We start from the raw sequence: 23,608 nt of genomic DNA on the forward strand, positions 1-23,608 counted from the left end.
CAGGGGGGTGGCTGCCCAAATGGAGGCGTTCCCATGAGAACGCCTGTCGTTTGGGGGTGGCCCCACTGACATCACGAGTGATGTCAGTGGAGAGATTCCGTCTCTGTTAGAGCCAAAATCTCTCTGGGGATTGCGGCCACGAGACCCTACCACAAGGGTCTCGTCGCAAGCCCGATGGTCTTGACCATCGCAACCTGGCCACTCGCTATATCTGTGGGTGGTCACCCACAGCTATGAAAGCGGCCAGGAGGCCGCACAAAAAAATAAAAAATGCCCTGATTCAGAGCGAGCACTCTTTCAGAGCGTCCGGCTCTGAATCAGGGCCAGTGTGCGATATGGCTCTGGAAAGAGGAGGGCTTATTAGTTAATCAGTGTTTCCTGAATTAATATGTTACATGTACTCTGATATTTATTATATTTACTTTTAGACACGTGAGGAACACTAGAATCTTTACTAGAAGTCACGTAAGGGTGAGACCTGTCCTCTATAAATAACTGATCACTGAGGATGGACGTGGACAAAAGTCACATTACTGAGAGGATACTAAATCTCACCCTGGAGATCATCTACCTGCTGACTGGGGAGGTGAGGGGATCTGGGAGTGTCACAGTGACATCACTTATATCTATAGTAATAATACAAGAACATGACTGGGGAGGTGAGGGGATCTGGGAGTGTCACAGTGACATCACTTATATCTATAGTAATAACTGAGTAGCAGGGAGCCGGTCTCAGATATAGTATTAGTCCCACAGTCCTCGCTAGAGTTTGGACTTAGTACATTGTTCACTGTATGTTGTTGTCACTGACCCAAAGATGTCGGAGCTGCAGGATATACTATATACTCTTCATTTTCCTGTATTTAAGAGATCGTTACAAGACAAGTATTTGTAAAATAGAGTTTTTTTGTATATTATGTAAAATGAACACCTGAATAAACAGTCTCATTTAAATAGAGTTTAAGTGACCTTTCCATGTTTCCCCCAATACAAAGGGTTATACAGTACTAAAGAAGACATCCAATGAGCATGAGACACCCAGCAGCCAACCCCGTGTGCCAGGAGGACTGAGCAGGACCCAGAGTCCCATCACGGTGCCTCCACTTTACTCACTGATACATGAGAGACACAATGACCAGAAGATCCTGGAACTCACCAACAAGATCATTCAGCTGCTGACTAGAGAGGTGACTGCTGGGAATGGGACATTACACAGTAACACCAGGGGAAGTGTCTGGGTGATGACTGGAGAGGTGACCGCTGGGAACGGGACATTATACAGTAACACCGGGGGACGTGTCTGGGTGATGACTGGAGAGGTGACTGCTGGGAATGAGACATTAAACAGTAACACCAGGGGATGTGTCTGGGTGATGACTGTATCATTGTGTGTGTCAGGTTCCTATAAGGTGTCAGGATGTCACTGTCTATGTCTCCATGCAGGAGGGGGTGTATCTAGTGGAACACAATGGTCTGTATTAGGACGTGAAGATGGAGAATCACCGGCCCCTCGCATCACTGGGTAAGAGGAGACTGTCATTTATTGTACAGGGGAGAGCAGGTATGGGGGCTCCCTATATACACACATCACCTGATATTCACATATATACAATGTAATCAGTCACTGTGTGTCTCCTACAGATGGACTAAGTAACAGAAATACCCCAGAGAGATGTCCCCGTCCTCTTTATTCACAAGATTGTACAGAGGAGAATCACAGGACCCCACAGGAGCATCAGGTAGATGGGATTTAGGGTCTCACCAATATACCACAGTGACTGTCACTTTATTATGTGTAGAGAAGCTGTGTGTGTCTTATGCACGGATATTATACTGTCTAATCTCAATTAATGAAATCAAACATTAAAAAACAAATCAATTTTTGTTTAGGGTGCAGCTCAGGCTTATAAGGTTGAAGATATAGAGAGAGAAGAAGAGACATATGTGACTGATATGAAGGCAGAAGATATAGAGAGAGAAGAAGAGACATATGTGACTGATAATAAGGCAGAAGACATAGAGGGAGAAGTAAAGACGTATGTGACTGATTTGAAGGCAGAAGATATAGAGGGAGAAGAAGAGACGTATGTGACTGATATGCAGGCAGAAGATATAGAGGAAGAAGAAGAGATGTATGTGACTGATATAGAGGCAGAAGATAATGAGGAAGAAGAAAAGACGTATGTGACTGATATGAAGGCAGAAGATATAGAGGGAGAAGAAGAGACGTATGTGACTGATATGCAGGCAGAAGACATAGAGGGAGAAGAAAAGACGTATGTGACTGATTTGAAGGCAGAAGATATAGAGGAAGAAGAAGAGATGTATGTGACTGATATAGAGGCAGAAGATAAAGAGGAAGAAGAAAAGACGTATGTGACTGATATGAAGGCAGAAGATATAGTGGGAGAAGAAGAGACATATGTGACTGATATGAAGGCAGAAGATACAGAGGGAGAAAAAGAGACGTATGTGACTGATAATCAAGCAGAAGATATAGAGGGAGAAGCAGAGACGTTTTTGTGGGGCAATCAGCAGTTTAAGACGGCGGAAATCCCTAAAGATATCAGCACAGGTGAGTAATAAACACTTATTACAGAATAGTCACATTCTCCTTGTTCAGTTTCTTATCTTACACCCTCTCTGTCAGTACAATCTAATGAAGTAAATGTATCTGCCCAGTGGGGGAGTTGGGAGCCATCTGCCCCTATGATACTACTGCTCTCCCCCTCACATCATGTCACTGTGTGTTACCAGCCCAGAGATCTGACCAGTCTCCTCCCCACACTATCTGGTGTATCGCACATACTAAGATGGAGATCACAGTAGAATGCAGCTATTATGACCTGTGTGTGATATAATGTATAGACCATGCCTGCACTCTGTTACACATACTGAGATGGAGATCCAGAGAGTGTGAGGACACAGCAGGATGCAGCTAGTATGTCCTGTGTGTGATATAATGTATAGACCATGCCTGCACTCTGTTACACTTACTGAGATGGAGATATGGAGAGTGTGAGGACACAGCAGGATACAGCTAGTATGTCCTGTGTATGATATATTGTATAGACCATGCCTGCCCTCTGTTACACATACTTAGATGGAGATACGGAGAGTGTGAGGACACAGCAGGATGCAGCTAGTATGTCCTGTGTGTGGTATAATGTATAGACCATGCCTGCACTCTGTTACGCATAGTGAGATGGAGACGCGGAGAGTGGGAGGACACAGCAGGATGCAGCTAGTATGACCTGTGTGTGTGATGTAATGTATAGACCATGCCTGCACTCTGTTACACATACTGAGATGGAGATACGGAGAGTGTGAGGACACAGCAGGGTGCAGCTAGTATGTCCTGTGTGTGATATAATGTATAGACCATGCCTGCACTCTGTTACACATACTGAGATGGAGATATGGAGAGTGTGAGGATACAGCAGGATACAGCTAGTATGACCTGTGTGTGATATAATGTATAGACCATGCCTGCACTCTGTTACACATACTGAGATGGAGATATGGAGAGTGTGAGGACACAGCAGGGTGCAGCTAGTATGTCCTGTGTGTGATATAATGTATAGACCATGCCTGCACTCTGTTACACATACTGAGATGGAGATATGGAGAGTGTGAGGACACAGCAGGGTGCAGCTAGTATGTGCTGTGTGTGATATAAAATATAGACCATGCCTGCACTCTGTTACATATGCCGAGATGGAGATTTGTCTTTTTTACGGACTACTCCCCAGCCAGTGTTACTCCTACACCTAAACCGCCTCTTGACAATCATCATCAAATACTTGATGAAGTCACTGAATGTATGGAGATGTTGGGGTACAGCCGGGCATATTTTATTAGAGTTACACAGTATGGGGATGTAGGGGTACAACTGGCCGCGTCTTATTATAGTTACACAGTATAGTATAGTTCTGCAGGGGTGCTAATTCCCATATAATTATTCTGTTCCCAGCAGATGGACACAGCCGCAGGAATAACTCGGGGAGACGTCTCATTATCTCCAGATTGTGACCTAGACAATGATAACTTCTCACAGGACTCTCCAAGAGAAAGCCCCTTTACTCCTAGTATACATCCAACATCTCATAGTGCAGATATATCATCTGATCCTTCTAACCATGAAGATAATCCTAGTTGCGTTACAAATAGTTCAGATCACACAAGTGTTAAACAATTTTCATGTTCTGAATGTGGGAAAGGTTTTACAAAGCAGATCAGTCTTTCTAAACATCAGAAGAGAGTACACGCAACTGAAAGGCCTTTTCTGTGTTCCGAGTGCGGGAAATGTTTTATAATGAGAGGAGATCTTACTAGACATACAAAGATTCACAAAAGTGAGAGACCATATTCATGTTCTGAGTGTGGGAAATGTTTTATAGATAAATCAAATCTTGTTAAACATCAGAGACGTCACACAGGTGCGAAACCATTCCCATGTCCTGAGTGTGGTAAATGTTTTACACAGAAATCAGATCTTGTTAAACATCAGAGACGTCACACAGGTGAGAAACCAATTCCATGTTCTGAGTGTGGAAAATGTTTTATACAGAAATCACATCTTGTTACACATCGGAGAACTCACACAGGTGAGAGGCCATTTCCATGCTCTGAGTGTGAGAAATGTTTTGCTCGTAAATCAGCTCTAGTTAGACATCAGAGAAGTCACACAGGTGAGAGGCCATTTCCATGTTCTGAGTGTGGAAAATGTTTTATACAGAAATCACATCTTGTTATACATCAGAGATATCACATAGGTGAGAAACCATTTCCATGTCCTGAGTGTGGGAAAAGTTTTACACAGAAATCAGATCTTTTTGCACATCAGAGAAGTCACACAGTCGAGAAACCATTTCCATGTGCTGAGTGTGGGAAATGTTTTACACAGAAATCAGATCTTGTTATACATCAGAGAAGTCACACAGGTGATCAGCAATTTTCATGTTCTCAGTGTGGGAAATGTTTTACTAAGCAGAAGAGTCTTTCTATGCATCAGAAGAGAGTTCACGCAGCTGGAAGGCCGTTTCCGTGTTGTGAGTGATGGAAATGTTTTATAATGAGAGGTGCTCTTACTAGACAAACAAAGATTCACACAGGTGAGAGACCATATGCATGTTCTGAGTGTGGGAAATGTTTTATAGAGAAATTACATTTTGTTACATATCAGAGAAGTCACACAAGTGAGAAACCATTTCCATGTCCTGAGTGTGGGAAATGTTTTACAATGAAATAGAAATTGCAGCGATATTTGCAGTACTGTAAAATCAGAACAAGCATAAATACAATATTAGACTAGATTGTTGTCCCTGCTTGATGAAGGGTAAATTACATTTACATTATCACATTATGGGCCTGATTCAGCAGCAGAAGCAAATGTAGCTGCAGTCTCTTACATATCGCAGGTGCTAATATATGCTAATGCCGAGGCACAGCCGCCATAACCACGCCCACTGCTGCCTTCTCATTGTACAATGTCACACTTCCATGTAATCATCGGTACCATCGGCACATATCAAGTAGTCACGCAGCATTTATATCAGGTCTGACCAGCCGCAAACACTGCAGCTCTCCTGACACGCAGAGAGGTCTCATGCTACAGCTGCCATCGTTATGGCTAATTTATACATGCCCATGACATGGTGATCACATGGACAGACACGCCTGCAGCTTTCTGTCCACCCCCCTGTTACCTCTGTGCGTCCGTATTTGCAATGTGATCGCTGTGTGTGCGCAGTGTGACTTACATGTAGGCGTGATGGCAAATATTCGCTCTATCTGTGTAACTATCGTCATCATGTGTCCACGGGTGACTCAGCTCCTATATACTAATATATTACACTTTATTATATATCCACACGGATGTTACCAACATAGAGCTCCAACAGGTTCCTCATGTAATGGCTTTCAGTTTCCTTATTCTATCAGATCAGAGGTTCCCAAACTTCTCTTATTACAGGACGGGTTTTAAGGATATCCATGCTTGAGCGCAGTTGGCTTATTTAGTGCCTCAGTCAGTTTGAATTAACCATTTGGACACAATCATGGATATCCTTACACCCTTGACTGTATGGGGGAGTTTGGAAGCTCTGGATTAGATTATTATTGTGCTATTAGCCTATATTATGTAATAACAAGACCACATGATGTAATATAGGGACATAACTAATCTGTCATCATTACCATTTACAGATTGTCCTTAGTATGTCCTGCACTGTCACCTCCCATAGTGGTGACACCACCAGTAATGTGCAGGGTCAGGAGATGGAGATTATTTGGTAGTGAGTTATACATCTACAAATATATGAGATAGAGTTTGGTAACAAGTAAGAAAACCAAACGCCCCACGGACCTGTCTGACATCCATGTGGGGTAACACAGCTGTGTGTGGAGCTTGTTTGTTAGTATTTACCACATTCTTTGATCTGAACGTTTTTGTACATTGTTAGTAAAGCTGGAATAGTGCCCAGTTGTCCTCTCGGTGGTGCACATGTTTTGTGATGGCCTAGGTGTAAGATCTAGTGATTTGCTGTAAGACGGAATTTAGTGGAAACACTGATATTACCAGAGATGTCACAAGGAAGTATAGAGGTTTCTGCATGGAGGGTGAGCTGTGTCTCATGGGCTGGTCACACTAGGCCACTGCTGGCAGGAGAATATAATATAGACATGGGGACAGCTATACTTTGCAGCAACTATATATACATGGGAAATATAACAACACATAAGATGTTTAATAAAATGCATCACGTATAAATGAGATGCAATATCACTGATATAAGTGGAATTTCAGTAGCAGCTCAGAGAGAAGCTATTCTCTACCGCGTCAGGGAGAAACTAGATACATTGTATCAAAACAAATAGACACAGTCTGTCGAGTAAATAAGATACCTAGTAACAACTATACACACTGAGCCCAATACAGAGAGCCAGAGATATCTCCATGCAAATGTATAACACTGAGCTCAATACAGAGAGCCAGATATATCTCCATACAAATGTATAACACTGAGCCCAATACAGAGAGCCAGATATATCTCTATGCAAATGAATAACACTGAGCCCAATACAGAGAGCCAGATATATCTCCATGCAAATGTATAACACTGAGCCCAATACAGAGAGCCAGAGATATCTCCATGCAAATGTATAACACTGAGCCCAATATAGAGAGCCAGAGATATCTCCATGCAAATGTATAACACTGAGCCCAATACAGAGAGCCAGATATATCTCCATGCAAATGTATAACACTGAGCCCAATACAGAGAGCCAGATAAATCTCCATGCAAATGTATAACACTGAGCCCAATACAGAGAGCCAGATATATATCTCCATGCAAATGTATAACACTGAGCCCAATACAGAGAGCCAGATATATGTCCATGCAAATGTATAACACTGAGCCAAATACAGAGAGCCAGATATATCTCCATGCAGATGTATAACACTGAGCCCAATACAGAGAGCCAGATATATCTCCATGCAGATGTATAACACTGAGCCCAATACAGAGAGCCAGATATATCTCCATGCAAATGTATAACACTGAGCCCAATACAGAGAGCCAGAGATATCTCCATGCAAATGTATAACACTGAGCCCAATACAGAGAGCCAGAGATATCTCCATGCAAATGTATAACACTGAGCCCAATACAGAGAGCCAGAGATATCTCCATGCAAATGTATAACACTGAGCTCAATACAGAGAGCCAGAGATATCTCCATGCAAATGTATAACACTGAGCCCAATACAGAGAGCCAGATATATCTCCATGCAAATGTATAACACTGAGCCCAATACAGAGAGCCAGATATATCTCCATGCAAATTTATAACACTGAGCTCAATACAGAGAGCCAGATATATCTCCATGCAAATGTATAACACTGAGCTCAATACAGAGAGCCAGATATATCTCCATGCAAATGTATAACACTGAGCTCAATACAGAGAGCCAGATATATCTCCATGCAAATGTATAACACTGAGCTCAATACAGAGAGCCAGATATATCTCCATGCAAATGTATAACACTGAGTCCAATACAGAGAGCCAGAGATATCTCCATGCAAATGTATAACACTGAGCCCAATACAGAGAGCCAGATATATCTCCATGCAAATGTATAACACTGAGCCCAATACAGAGAGCCAGATATATCTCCATGCAAATGTATAACACTGAGCACAATACAGAGAGCCAGAGATATCTCCATGCAAATGTATAACACAGCCCAATACAGAGAGCCAGAGATATCTCCATGCAAATGTATAACACTGAGCCCAATACAGAGAGCCAGAGATATCTCCATGCAAATGTATAACACTGAAAGTCACTGATAATTAAAGATATTATTTTAGGTCTCTTTAAAGGGTAGAATAATCAATTTAGAGACTTATGCTCTTTGTTGAGGGTATATTATAAGTATATAAAATATTAGGCACGGATATGAAATAATTATATAAGGAGTAATACATAGCCCCTTATCAACTAGAGTAAGAGAATAAATAACACCTCATAATAAATCAGTTGATTGTCAGTAAATCTCTTATAGGAATTACTAATAACAAGGAACATGAGGGCTCTCCTCCCAAGTGGCAGATTTTATACACTATTTCTATGTATATACACAACTATCATTTTACTATTTCGCTGCTATTTAGAAACTTATTTTAAGTGATGATATAAATAAAAGTTATGTTTTAGTTGAACACATGAATACATTGGACAGATACTATATGTATGTAACTAGGGGGTAAGTGCACTACAGTAGAAAACCTCTTTCTTTGCAGTAAATAAATAAAGGGGCATTAGTGTCCCTCCTGTATGACACCAGGATCCGTGTGAAGGAATAATAGGTACCAAGCAATACAATACAATATAACGGTGATTATCCCCATCACGTATATAATTACAGGATAAGTGAGTGACTAGTACAAGCCGAGGTCAGGGCCACAGAAGAACAAACGTCAGGCATAAGCCCGGTCACTATTGGTCAGTCAGGCATAAGCCGGGTCACTATTGGTCAGTCAGACATAAGCCGGGTCACTATTGGTCAGTCAGACATAAGCCCGGTCACTATTGGTCAGTCAGACATAAGCCGGGTCACTATTGGTCAGTCAGACATAAGCCCGGTCACTATTGGTCAGTCAGACATAAGCCCGGTCACTATTGGTCAGTCAGACAATTACTATGACTCATTCAGAACTGGATATAAACTGACATAAGGCCGTATTACTCTGTCACTTTAGGTACCGGTGATTATAGGTATATATTGCGGTGATTATAGGTATATATTGGGGTGATTATAGGTATATATTGGTTGTACCAGCTCTCTGTATTCCTAGGTTCTTGTTATGCAGTTTTTTATTGTTTTGTGTGTTAGCTTTATCCTAATTTAGTATCTTTATACTGTGACTGTCTTAGTGTCCATTTCTCATACCCAAACAAGAAAGGTTTTGTCTTACACGTGTGCCCCTCTTTCCTGTCTCCTGTCACTGTGACACCGCTCTAGTGTTGGGGATTTGCTCTTTGATGGGCACCTGCATGGATACACTGACCTGTCCTGTTATTACCTCCTATCATGGTATATATCAGCATTTTGTTAGTACATATGTATTAGATAATGTCATCTCTATTGTATGTGTGTCATGGAGGGAATGACAGCACTGTGCGAGTATCATATCCTGCAGCTTATAATACATGAGTAATACAGAAATGACGTATTGTACACAAGCCATGAATAATAACAGGAATTGCTCTGTATGAGTAACTGGACGTTACAGGACTATTATGTGCAGGATGTTACTCTCATCATTAATGTAAGGACCATATTATACCAAAGAGAGAAAGCCAGGACAGCTATTCCTCATGGATGGCTCCTAATACGTACAGACCCCACCTGATGGAAAATGCCAGGATACTGCACATCTCTGAGCGTTGGATGTATGATCTGTTATCTATATACAGGTGCACAGCACAGCGTCACTGTACCAGTATGCCGGGAGCTTCACATAATTACTGTGTTCCGTTACCTAGCTGTATCCATGTCAGTCTTGTCTGATCATAGTTGTAATGGAGTTATATGAGCTGAATTACTCTGTTCTGTTACCTAGCTGCATCCATGTCTAATCATAGTGGTATGAGCTGAAATACTCTGTGCTGCAGTTACAGTTTTCTTTAGTTACAGATTTCCAGCACCGCCCACCTTATCTGCTGCTTGTGTGTCTGCCCCCAGGTTTGCAGGATACAGCAGCTGCTCATTTTATAATCTGCTTTTCTTGCACTATTCTAGCAGCAAAACATTCACATAATATTATAGTAATCTGTAGTATTAAATATTCAATAAATAACATTCCAAGTGTTACTACAGGAGGAAACTATATTCTTCTAATCTTGCAATAAAATGACTCTGATGTAGAAAATTCTGCCTCACTGCTGTGTTTAGTATAACTTGTGTATAAAGGAAAAGGCGAGGTGTGGGGGGAATGAGGGAGAGGGTGATATATAATATAATAATACTATATTTTGTATATTTTGATAGTAATGTTCAGTAATAAAATATTATCCATGGGAAAATAAACTACAATTGTAAGTAAAGCCCCTAATTTGGGGTAATGGGTACGAGGACCTGTGTATAATGTGGTGTAATGGGTACGAGGACCTGTGTATAATGTGATGTAATGGGTACGAGGACCTGTGTGTAATGTGGTGTAATGGGTACGAGGACCTGTGTATAATGTGATGTAATGGGTACGAGGACCCGCGTGTAATGTGGTAACGGGTACGAGGACCCGCGTGTAATGTGGTGTAACGGGTACGAGGACCCGCGTGTAATGTGGTGTAATGGATACAAGGACCTGTAGTCAGAAGAAACTTTTCTGATCTATTTCTTAGAGAACTGGTTTGTGTAGCGCTCAGACCTATTACTAAGTGGTATTGTTATAAATGATAGGGTGATGTGTAAAAGAAGAATGGACCCAAAATGTTGCAAGATAATAGTTTACTGGTCACAGTAGACAGCAGCGGTACACAGAATATTGGTGCTTGTACAGAGAGATGTAGCAATCAAAGATGTGGGTTGTAGACATTGTGAAGCCCAGGGCAAAAGTTCCTAGCTGGGCCTAGCTGTGCCCCCCCCCCCCTGCAACCGATCGGGGAAGGAGCGTTTCCATGCGGAACACCCCCAATTCATCACACTAGTACACAAATGTCTAGAAACAAAAACAAGATACACATACATATTGTTGGTACATACAGAGACTCATATACACACATATCAATAGGTATACATATATTCATATACAGTAACACAATTGCATAAAAAAGCCACAAACTCAGAATGCCCAGCAGCTGGCTCCCAGACGGGAGGTGAGAGCAGGGGAGGAGAGCTGGGGATGGTCATCTGCACCTGTATCACAGCAGAGGTCATAGACAGGCAGCCCAGCAGCTGGCTCCTAGAGGATGGGACGTGAGAGCAGGGAAGGAGGGCCGGGGATGGTCATCTGCACTTGTATCACAGCAGAGGTCATAGACTGGCAGCCCAGCAGCTGGCTCCTAGAGGACGGGAGGTGAGAGCAGGGGAGGAGAGCTGGGGATGGTCATCTGCACCTGTATCACAGCAGAGGTCATAGACTGGCAGCCCAGCAGCTGGCTCCTAGAGGACAGGAGGTGAGAGCAGGGGAGGAGAGCTGGGGATGGTCATCTGCACCTGTATTACAGCAGAGGTCATAGACTGGCAGCTCCACAGCTGGCTCCTAGAGGACGGGAGGTGAGAGCAGGGGAGGAGAGCTGGGAATGGTTATCTGCACCTGTATCACAGCAGAGGTCATAGACTGGCAGCCCAGCAGCTGGCTCCTAGAGGACAGGAGGTGAGAGCAGGGGAGGAGAGCTGGGAATGGTCATCTGCACCTGTATCACAGCAGAGGTCATAGACTGGCAGCCCAGCAGCTGGCTCCCAGAGGACGGGAGGTGAGAGCAGGGGAGGAGAGCTGGGAATGGTCATCTGCACTTGTATCACAGTAGAGATCATAGACAGGCAGCCCAGCAGTTGGCTCCTAGAGGACGGGAGGTGAGAGCAGGGGAGGAGAGCTGGGAATGGTCATCTGCACCTGTATCACAGCAGAGATCATAGACAGGCAGCCCAGCAGCTGGCTCCTAGAGGTCGGGAGGTGAGAGCAGGGGAAGAGACCTGGGAATGGTCATCTGCACTTGTATCACAGCAGAGGTCATAGACTGGCAGCCCAGCAGCTGGTTCCTAGAGGACGGGAGGTGAGAGCAGGGGAGGAGAGCTGGGAATGGTCATCTGCACTTGTATCACAGCAGAGGTCATAGACTGGCAGCTCCACAGCTGGCTCCTAGAGGACGGGAGGTGAGAGCAGGGGAGGAGAGCTGGGGATGGTCATCTGCACCTGTATTACAGCAGAGGTCATAGACTGGCAGCCCTGCAGCTGTCTCCTAGAGGATGGGAGGTGAGAGCAGGGGAAGAGAGCTGGGAATGGTCATCTGCACTTGTATCACAGCAGAGGTCACAGACTGGCAGCCCAGCAGCTGGCTCCTAGAGGATGGGAGGTGAGAGTAGGGGAGGAGAGCTGGGGATGGTCATCTGCACTTGTATCACAGCGGAGGTCATAGACTGGCAGCCCAGCAGCTGGCTCCTAGAGGATGGGAGGTGAGAGTAGGGGAGGAGAGCTGGGGATGGTCGTCTGCACTTGTATCACAGCAGAGGTCATAGACTGGCAGCCCGGCAGATGGCTCCTAGAGAATGGGAGGTGAGAGTAGGGGATGGTCATCTGCACTTGTATCGCAGTAGAGGTCATAGACTGGCAGCCCAGCAGCTGGCTCCTAGAGGACAGGAGGTGAGAGTAGGGGAGGAGAGCTGGGGATGGTCATCTGCACCTGTATCACAGCAGAGGTCATAGACTGGCAGCCCGGCAGCTGGCTCCCAGAGGACGGGAGGTGAGAGTAGGGGAGGAGAGCTGGGAATGGTCATCTGCACCTTTATCACAGCAGAGGTCATAGACTGGCAGGCCAGCAGCTGGCTCCTAGAGGACAGGAGGTGAGAGAAGGGGAGGAGAGCTGGGGATGGTCATCTGCACCTGTATCACAGCAGAGGTCATAGACTGGCAGCCCTGCAGCTGGCTCCTAGAGGACAGGAGGTGAGAGCAGGGGAGGAGAGCTGGGGATGGTCATCTGCAACTGTATCACAGCGGAGGTCATAGACTGGCAGCCCAGCAGCTGGCTCCTAGAGGATGGGAGGTGAGAGCAGGGGAGGAGAGCTGGGAATGGTCATCTGCACCTGTATCACAGCAGAGGTCATAGACTGGCAGCCCAGCAGCTGGCTCCTAGAGGATGGGAGGTGAGAGTAGGGGAGGAGAGCTGGGAATGGTTATCTGCACCTGTATCACAGCAGAGGTCATAGACTGGCAGCCCAGCAGCTGGCTCCTAGAGGACAGGAGGTGAGAGCAGGGGAGGAGAGCTGGGAATGGTCATCTGCACCTGTATCACAGCAGAGGTCATAGACTGGCAGCCCAGCAGCTGGCTCCCAGAGGACGGGAGGTGAGAGCAGGGGAGGAGAGCTGGGAATGGTCATCTGCACTTGTATCACAGTAGAGATCATAGACAGGCAGCCCAGCAGCTGGCTCCTAGAGGACGGGAGGTGAGAGCAGGGGAGGAGAGCTGGGAATGGTCATCTGCACCTGTATCACAGCAGAGATCATAGACAGGCAGCCCAGCAGCTGGCTCCTAGAGGTCGGGAGGTGAGAGCAGGGGAAGAGACCTGGGAATGGTCATCTGCACTTGTATCACAGCAGAGGTCATAGACTGGCAGCCCAGCAGCTGGTTCCTAGAGGACGGGAGGTGAGAGCAGGGGAGGAGAGCTGGGAATGGTCATCTGCACTTGTATCACAGCAGAGGTCATAGACTGGCAGCTCCACAGCTGGCTCCTAGAGGACGGGAGGTGAGAGCAGGGGAGGAGAGCTGGGGATGGTCATCTGCACCTGTATTACAGCAGAGGTCATAGACTGGCAGCCCTGCAGCTGGCTCCTAGAGGATGGGAGGTGAGAGCAGGGGAAGAGAGCTGGTAATGGTCATCTGCACTTGTATCACAGCAGAGGTCACAGACTGGCAGCCCAGCAGCTGGCTCCTAGAGGATGGGAGGTGAGAGTAGGGGAGGAGAGCTGGGGATGGTCATCTGCACTTGTATCACAGCGGAGGTCATAGACTGGCAGCCCAGCAGCTGGCTCCTAGAGGATGGGAGGTGAGAGTAGGGGAGGAGAGCTGGGGATGGTCGTCTGCACTTGTATCACAGCAGAGGTCATAGACTGGCAGCCCGGCAGCTGGCTCCTAGAGAATGGGAGGTGAGAGTAGGGGATGGTCATCTGCACTTGTATCGCAGTAGAGGTCATAGACTGGCAGCCCAGCAGCTGGCTCCTAGAGGACAGGAGGTGAGAGTAGGGGAGGAGAGCTGGGGATGGTCATCTGCACCTGTATCACAGCAGAGGTCATAGACTGGCAGCCCGGCAGCTGGCTCCCAGAGGACGGGAGGTGAGAGTAGGGGAGGAGAGCTGGGAATGGTCATCTGCACCTTTATCACAGCAGAGGTCATAGACTGGCAGGCCAGCAGCTGGCTCCTAGAGGACAGGAGGTGAGAGAAGGGGAGGAGAGCTGGGGATGGTCATCTGCACCTGTATCACAGCAGAGGTCATAGACTGGCAGCCCTGCAGCTGGCTCCTAGAGGACAGGAGGTGAGAGCAGGGGAGGAGAGCTGGGGATGGTCATCTGCAACTGTATCACAGCGGAGGTCATAGACTGGCAGCCCAGCAGCTGGCTCCTAGAGGATGGGAGGTGAGAGCAGGGGAGGAGAGCTGGGAATGGTCATCTGCACCTGTATCACAGCAGAGGTCATAGACTGGCAGCCCAGCAGCTGGCTCCTAGAGGATGGGAGGTGAGAGCAGGTGAGAGCTGGGGATGGTCATCTGCACCTGTATCACAGCAGAGGTCATAGACTGGCAGCCCAGCAGCTAGCTCCTAGAGGACGGGAGGTGAGAGCAGGAGAAGAGCTGGGAATGGTCATCTGCACTTGTATCACAGCAGAGGTCATAGACTGGCAGCCCAGCAGCTGGCTCCTAGAGGACAGGAGGTGAGAGCAGGGGAGGAGAGCTGGGGATGGTCATCTGCACCTGTATCACAGCAGAGGTCATAGACTGGCAGCCCAGCAGCTGGCTCCTAGAGGACAGGAGGTGAGAGCTGGGGATGGTCATCTGCCCCTGTATCACAGCAGAGGTCATAGACTGGCAGCCCAGGAGCTGGCTCCTAGAGGACGGGAGGTGAGAGCAGGGGAGGAGAGCTGGGAATGGTCATCTGCACTTGTATCACAGCAGAGGTCATAGACTGGCAGCCCAGCAGCTGGTTCCTAGAGGACGGGAGGTGAGAGCAGGGGAGGAGAGCTGGGAATAGTCATCTGCACTTGTATCACAGCAGAGGTCATAGACTGGCAGCTCCACAGCTGGCTCCTAGAGGACGGGAGGTGAGAGCAGGGGAGGAGAGCTGGGGATGGTCATCTGCACCTGTATTACAGCAGAGGTCATAGACTGGCAGCCCAGCAGCTGGCTCCTAGAGGACGGGAGGTGAGAGCAGGGGAGGAGAGCTGGGAATGGTCATCTGCACTTGTATCACAGCAGAGGTCACAGACTGGCAGCCCAGCAGCTGGCTCCTAGAGGATGGGAGGTGAGAGTAGGGGAGGAGAGCTGGGGATGGTCATCTGCACTTGTATCACAGCGGAGGTCATAGACTGGCAGCCCAGCAGCTGGCTCCTAGAGGATGGGAGGTGAGAGTAGGGGAGGAGAGCTGGGGATGGTCGTCTGCATTTGTATCACAGCAGAGGTCACAGACTGGCAGCCCGGCAGCTGGCTCCTAGAGAATGGGAGGTGAGAGTAGGGGATGGTCATCTGCACTTGTATCGCTGTAGAGGTCATAGACTGGCAGCCCAGCAGCTGGCTCCTAGAGAACTGGAGGTGAGAGTAGGGGAGGAGAGCTGGGGATGGTCATCTGCACCTGTATCACAGCAGAGGTCATAGACTGGCAGCCCGGCAGCTGGCTCCTAGAGGACGGGAGGTGAGAGTAGGGGAGGAGAGCTGGGAATGGTCATCTGCACCTTTATCACTGCAGAGGTCATGGAGTGGCAGCCCGGCAGCTGGCTCCTAGAGGACGGGAGGTGAGAGCAGGGGAGGAGAGCTGGGGATGGTCATCTGGCACTTGTATCGCAGTAGAGGTCATAGACTGGCAGCCCAGCAGCTGGCTCCTAGAGGACAGGAGGTGAAAGTAGGGGACGAGAGCTGGGGATGGTCATCTGCACCTGTATCACAGCAGAGGTCATAGACTGGCAGCCCTGCAACTGGCTCCTAGAGGACAGGAGGTGAGAGCAGGGGAGGAGAGCTGGGGATGGTCATCTGCAACTGTATCACAGCGGAGGTCATAGACTGGCAGCCCAGCAGCTGGCTCCTAGAGGATGGGAGGTGAGAGCAGGGAGGAGAGCTGGGAATGGTCATCTGCACCTGTATCACAGCAGAGGTCATAGACTGGCAGCCCAGCAGCTTGCTCCTAGAGGATGGGAGGTGAGAGCAGGTGAGAGCTGGGGATGGTCATCTGCACCTGTATCACAGCAGAGGTCATAGACTGGCAGCCCAGCAGCTGGCTCCTAGAGGACGGGAGGTGAGAGCAGGAGAAGAGCTGGGAATGTTCATCTGCACTTGTATCACAGCAGAGGTCATAGACTGGCAGCCCAGCAGCTGGCTCCTAGAGGATGGGAGGTGAGAGCAGGGGAGGAGAGCTGGGGATGTTCATCTGCACCTGTATCACAGCAGAGGTCATAGACTGGCAGCCCAGCAGCTGGCTCCAAGAGGACAGGAGGTGAGAGCAGGAGAAGAGCTGGGGATGGTCATCTGCACCTGTATCACAGCAGAGGTCATAGACTGGCAGCCCTGCAGCTGGCTCCTAGAGGATAGGAGGTGAGAGTAGGGGAGGAGAGCTGGGGATGGTCATCTGCACCTTTATCACAGCAGAGGTCATAGACTGGCAGCCCAGCAGCTGGCTCCTAGAGGACAGGAGGTGAGAGCAGGGGAGGAGAGCTGGGGATGGTCATCTGCACCTGTATCACAGCGGAGGTCATAGACTGGCAGCCCAGCAGCTGGCTCCTAGAGGATGGGAGGTGAGAGCAGGGGAGGAGAGCTGGGAATGGTCATCTGCATCTGTATCACAGCACAGGTCATAGACTGGCAGTGCAGCAGCTGACTCCTAGAGGATGGGAGGTGAGGGCAGGGGAGGAGAGCTGGGGATGGTCATCTGCACCTGTATCACAGCAGAGGTCATAGACTGGCAGCCCAGCAGCTGGCTCTTAGAGGACTGGAGGTGAGAGCAGGAGAAGAGCTGGGAATGGTCATCTGCACCTGTATCACAGCAGAGGTCATAGACTGGCAGCCCAGCAGCTGGCTCCTAGAGGACGGGAGGTGAGAGCAGGGGAGGAGAGCTGGGATGGTCATCTGCACCTGTATCACAGCAGAGGTCATAGACTGGCAGCCCAGCAGCTGGCTCCTAGAGGACGTGAGGTGAGAGCAGGGGAGGAGAGCTGGGGATGGTCATCTGCACCTGTATCACAGCAGAGGTCATAGACTAGCAGCCCAGCAGCTGGCTCCTAGAGGATGGGAGGTGAGAGCTGGGGATGGTCATCTGCACCTGTATCACAGCAGAGGTCATAGACTGGCAGCCCGGCAGCTGGCTCCTAGAGGATGGGAGGTGAGAGCAGGGGAGGAGAGCTGGGGATGGTCATCTGCACCTGTATCACAGCAGAGGTCATAGACTGGCAGCCCAGCAGCTGGCTCCCAGAGGACGGGAGGTGAGAGCAGGGGAGGAGAGCTGGGAATGGTCATCTGCACTTGTATCACAGCAGAGATCATAGACAGGCAGCCCAGCAGCTGGCTCCTAGAGGACGGGAGGTGAGAGCAGGGGAGGAGAGCTGGGAATGGTCATCTGCACCTGTATCACAGCAGAGATCATAGACAGGCAGCCCAGCAGCTGGCTCCTAGAGGACGGGAGGTGAGAGCAGGGGAAGAGACCTGGGAATGGTCATCTGCACTTGTATCACAGCAGAGGTCATAGACTGGCAGCCCAGCAGCTGGTTCCTAGAGGACGGGAGGTGAGAGCAGGGGAGGAGAGCTGGGAATGGTCATCTGCACTTGTATCACAGCAGAGGTCATAGACTGGCAGCTCCACAGCTGGCTCCTAGAGGACGGGAGGTGAGAGCAGGGGAGGAGAGCTGGGGATGGTCATCTGCACCTGTATTACAGCAGAGGTCATAGACTGGCAGCCCTGCAGCTGGCTCCTAGAGGATGGGAGGTGAGAGCAGGGGAAGAGAGCTGGGAATGGTCATCTGCACTTGTATCACAGCAGAGGTCACAGACTGGCAGCCCAGCAGCTGGCTCCTAGAGGATGGGAGGTGAGAGTAGGGGAGGAGAGCTGGGGATGGTCATCTGCACTTGTATCACAGCGGAGGTCATAGACTGGCAGCCCAGCAGCTGGCTCCTAGAGGATGGGAGGTGAGAGTAGGGGAGGAGAGCTGGGGATGGTCGTCTGCACTTGTATCACAGCAGAGGTCATAGACTGGCAGCCCGGCAGCTGGCTCCTAGAGAATGGGAGGTGAGAGTAGGGGATGGTCATCTGCACTTGTATCGCAGTAGAGGTCATAGACTGGCAGCCCAGCAGCTGGCTCCTAGAGGACAGGAGGTGAGAGTAGGGGAGGAGAGCTGGGGATTGTCATCTGCACCTGTTTCACAGCAGAGGTCATAGACTGGCAGCCCGGCAGCTGGCTCCCAGAGGACGGGAGGTGAGAGTAGGGGAGGAGAGCTGGAATGGTCATCTGCACCTTTATCACAGCAGAGGTCATAGACTGGCAGGCCAGCAGCTGGCTCCTAGAGGACAGGAGGTGAGAGAAGGGGAGGAGAGCTGGGGATGGTCATCTGCACCTGTATCACAGCAGAGGTCATAGACTGGCAGCCCTGCAGCTGGCTCCTAGAGGACAGGAGGTGAGAGCAGGGGAGGAGAGCTGGGGATGGTCATCTGCAACTGTATCACAGCGGAGGTCATAGACTGGCAGCCCAGCAGCTGGCTCCTAGAGGATGGGAGGTGAGAGCAGGGGAGGAGAGCTGGGAATGGTCATCTGCACCTGTATCACAGCAGAGGTCATAGACTGGCAGCCCAGCAGCTGGCTCCTAGAGGATGGGAGGTGAGAGCAGGTGAGAGCTGGGAATGGTCATCTGCACCTGTATCACAGCAGAGGTCATAGACTGGCAGCCCAGCAGCTGGCTCCTAGAGGACGGGAGGTGAGAGCAGGAGAAGAGCTGGGAATGGTCATCTGCACTTGTATCACAGCAGAGGTCATAGACTGGCAGCCCAGCAGCTGGCTCCTAGAGGACAGGAGGTGAGAGCAGGGGAGGAGAGCTGGGGATGGTCATCTGCACCTGTATCACAGCAGAGGTCATAGACTGGCAGCCCAGCAGCTGGCTCCTAGAGGACAGGAGGTGAGAGCTGGGGATGGTCATCTGCCCCTGTATCACAGCAGAGGTCATAGACTGGCAGCCCAGGAGCTGGCTCCTAGAGGACGGGAGGTGAGAGCAGGGGAGGAGAGCTGGGAATGGTCATCTGCACTTGTATCACAGCAGAGGTCATAGACTGGCAGCCCAGCAGCTGGTTCCTAGAGGACGGGAGGTGAGAGCAGGGGAGGAGAGCTGGGAATAGTCATCTGCACTTGTATCACAGCAGAGGTCATAGACTGGCAGCTCCACAGCTGGCTCCTAGAGGACGGGAGGTGAGAGCAGGGGAGGAGAGCTGGGGATGGTCATCTGCACCTGTATTACAGCAGAGGTCATAGACTGGCAGCCCAGCAGCTGGCTCCTAGAGGACGGGAGGTGAGAGCAGGGGAGGAGAGCTGGGAATGGTCATCTGCACTTGTATCACAGCAGAGGTCACAGACTGGCAGCCCAGCAGCTGGCTCCTAGAGGATGGGAGGTGAGAGTAGGGGAGGAGAGCTGGGGATGGTCATCTGCACTTGTATCACAGCGGAGGTCATAGACTGGCAGCCCAGCAGCTGGCTCCTAGAGGATGGGAGGTGAGAGTAGGGGAGGAGAGCTGGGGATGGTCGTCTGCACTTGTATCACAGCAGAGGTCACAGACTGGCAGCCCGGCAGCTGGCTCCTAGAGAATGGGAGGTGAGAGTAGGGGATGGTCATCTGCACTTGTATCGCAGTAGAGGTCATAGACTGGCAGCCCAGCAGCTGGCTCCTAGAGAACTGGAGGTGAGAGTAGGGGAGGAGAGCTGGGGATGGTCATCTGCACCTGTATCACAGCAGAGGTCATAGACTGGCAGCCCGGCAGCAGACTCCTAGAGGACGGGAGGTGAGAGTAGGGGAGGAGAGCTGGGAATGGTCATCTGCACCTTTATCACTGCAGAGGTCATAGACTGGCAGCCCGGCAGCTGGCTCCTAGAGGACGGGAGGTGAGAGCAGGGGAGGAGAGCTGGGGATGGTCATCTGCCCTTGTATCGCAGTAGAGGTCATAGACTGGCAGCCCAGCAGCTGGCTCCTAGAGGACAGGAGGTGAAAGTAGGGGAGGAGAGCTGGGGATGGTCATCTGCACCTGTATCACAGCAGAGGTCATAGACTGGCAGCCCTGCAACTGGCTCCTAGAGGACAGGAGGTGAGAGCAGGGGAGGAGAGCTGGGGATGGTCATCTGCAACTGTATCACAGCGGAGGTCATAGACTGGCAGCCCAGCAGCTGGCTCCTAGAGGATGGGAGGTGAGAGCAGGGGAGGAGAGCTGGGAATGGTCATCTGCACCTGTATCACAGCAGAGGTCATAGACTGGCAGCCCAGCAGCTGGCTCCTAGAGGATGGGAGGTGAGAGCAGGTGAGAGCTGGGGATGGTCATCTGCACCTGTATCACAGCAGAGGTCATAGACTGGCAGCCCAGCAGCTGGCTCCTAGAGGACGGGAGGTGAGAGCAGGAGAAGAGCTGGGAATGTTCATCTGCACTTGTATCACAGCAGAGGTCATAGACTGGCAGCCCAGCAGCTGGCTCCTAGAGGATGGGAGGTGAGAGCAGGGGAGGAGAGCTGGGGATGTTCATCTGCACCTGTATCACAGCAGAGGTCATAGACTGGCAGCCCAGCAGCTGGCTCCTAGAGGACAGGAGGTGAGAGCAGGAGAAGAGCTGGGGATGGTCATCTGCACCTGTATCACAGCAGAGGTCATAGACTGGCAGCCCTGCAGCTGGCTCCTAGAGGACAGGAGGTGAGAGTAGGGGAGAGCTGGGGATGGTCATCTGCACCTTTATCACAGCAGAGGTCATAGACTGGCAGCCCAGCAGCTGGCTCCTAGAGGACAGGAGGTGAGAGCAGGGGAGGAGAGCTGGGGATGGTCATCTGCACCTGTATCACAGCGGAGGTCATAGACTGGCAGCCCAGCAGCTGGCTCCTAGAGGATGGGAGGTGAGAGCAGGGGAGGAGAGCTGGGAATGGTCATCTGCATCTGTATCACAGCACAGGTCATAGACTGGCAGCCCAGCAGCTGGCTCCTAGAGGATGGGAGGTGAGAGCAGGTGAGAGCTGGGGATGGTCATCTGCACCTGTATCACAGCAGAGGTCATAGACTGGCAGCCCAGCAGCTAGCTCCTAGAGGACGGGAGGTGAGAGCAGGAGAAGAGCTGGGAATGGTCATCTGCACTTGTATCACAGCAGAGGTCATAGACTGGCAGCCCAGCAGCTGGCTCCTAGAGGACAGGAGGTGAGAGCAGGGGAGGAGAGCTGGGGATGGTCATCTGCACCTGTATCACAGCAGAGGTCATAGACTGGCAGCCCAGCAGCTGGCTCCTAGAGGACAGGAGGTGAGAGCTGGGGATGGTCATCTGCCCCTGTATCACAGCAGAGGTCATAGACTGGCAGCCCAGGAGCTGGCTCCTAGAGGACGGGAGGTGAGAGCAGGGGAGGAGAGCTGGGAATGGTCATCTGCACTTGTATCACAGCAGAGGTCATAGACTGGCAGCCCAGCAGCTGGTTCCTAGAGGACGGGAGGTGAGAGCAGGGGAGGAGAGCTGGGAATAGTCATCTGCACTTGTATCACAGCAGAGGTCATAGACTGGCAGCTCCACAGCTGGCTCCTAGAGGACGGGAGGTGAGAGCAGGGGAGGAGAGCTGGGGATGGTCATCTGCACCTGTATTACAGCAGAGGTCATAGACTGGCAGCCCAGCAGCTGGCTCCTAGAGGACGGGAGGTGAGAGCAGGGGAGGAGAGCTGGGAATGGTCATCTGCACTTGTATCACAGCAGAGGTCACAGACTGGCAGCCCAGCAGCTGGCTCCTAGAGGATGGGAGGTGAGAGTAGGGGAGGAGAGCTGGGGATGGTCATCTGCACTTGTATCACAGCGGAGGTCATAGACTGGCAGCCCAGCAGCTGGCTCCTAGAGGATGGGAGGTGAGAGTAGGGGAGGAGAGCTGGGGATGGTCGTCTGCATTTGTATCACAGCAGAGGTCACAGACTGGCAGCCCGGCAGCTGGCTCCTAGAGAATGGGAGGTGAGAGTAGGGGATGGTCATCTGCACTTGTATCGCTGTAGAGGTCATAGACTGGCAGCCCAGCAGCTGGCTCCTAGAGAACTGGAGGTGAGAGTAGGGGAGGAGAGCTGGGGATGGTCATCTGCACCTGTATCACAGCAGAGGTCATAGACTGGCAGCCCGGCAGCTGGCTCCTAGAGGACGGGAGGTGAGAGTAGGGGAGGAGAGCTGGGAATGGTCATCTGCACCTTTATCACTGCAGAGGTCATAGACTGGCAGCCCGGCAGCTGGCTCCTAGAGGACGGGAGGTGAGAGCAGGGGAGGAGAGCTGGGGATGGTCATCTGCACTTGTATCGCAGTAGAGGTCATAGACTGGCAGCCCAGCAGCTGGCTCCTAGAGGACAGGAGGTGAAAGTAGGGGACGAGAGCTGGGGATGGTCATCTGCACCTGTATCACAGCAGAGGTCATAGACTGGCAGCCCTGCAACTGGCTCCTAGAGGACAGGAGGTGAGAGCAGGGGAGGAGAGCTGGGGATGGTCATCTGCAACTGTATCACAGCGGAGGTCATAGACTGGCAGCCCAGCAGCTGGCTCCTAGAGGATGGGAGGTGAGAGCAGGGGAGGAGAGCTGGGAATGGTCATCTGCACCTGTATCACAGCAGAGGTCATAGACTGGCAGCCCAGCAGCTTGCTCCTAGAGGATGGGAGGTGAGAGCAGGTGAGAGCTGGGGATGGTCATCTGCACCTGTATCACAGCAGAGGTCATAGACTGGCAGCCCAGCAGCTGGCTCCTAGAGGACGGGAGGTGAGAGCAGGAGAAGAGCTGGGAATGTTCATCTGCACTTGTATCACAGCAGAGGTCATAGACTGGCAGCCCAGCAGCTGGCTCCTAGAGGATGGGAGGTGAGAGCAGGGGAGGAGAGCTGGGGATGTTCATCTGCACCTGTATCACAGCAGAGGTCATAGACTGGCAGCCCAGCAGCTGGCTCCA

At 50.5% G+C, this 23,608-nt stretch overlaps 2 protein-coding genes across 2 annotated transcripts in view; one reads left to right on the forward strand and one right to left on the reverse strand.

Annotated features, from left to right (window-relative positions):
* Positions 1-23,608, reverse strand: part of LOC148454898 (uncharacterized) — a 72,173-nt gene that overhangs the window by 15,454 nt on the left and 33,111 nt on the right. The window lies entirely within an intron of this gene.
* Positions 1-23,608, forward strand: part of LOC148454899 (uncharacterized) — a 38,220-nt gene that overhangs the window by 2,618 nt on the left and 11,994 nt on the right. The window contains exons 2-7 of the mRNA XM_088460623.1: positions 1,444-1,522; positions 1,642-1,739; positions 1,891-2,180; positions 2,503-2,575; positions 3,977-4,895; positions 4,944-5,051. Coding sequence (XP_088316749.1) covers positions 1,492-1,522; positions 1,642-1,739; positions 1,891-2,180; positions 2,503-2,575; positions 3,977-4,895; positions 4,944-5,051 — 1,519 coding nt within the window. The 5' untranslated portion in view covers positions 1,444-1,491. The remainder of the gene's footprint in view (positions 1-1,443; positions 1,523-1,641; positions 1,740-1,890; positions 2,181-2,502; positions 2,576-3,976; positions 4,896-4,943; positions 5,052-23,608) is intronic.

Source organism: Taudactylus pleione, unplaced genomic scaffold, assembly GCF_031769625.1.
Source record: "Taudactylus pleione unplaced genomic scaffold, aTauple2 ptg000968l, whole genome shotgun sequence".
Lineage (NCBI taxonomy): Eukaryota > Metazoa > Chordata > Amphibia > Anura > Myobatrachidae > Taudactylus > Taudactylus pleione.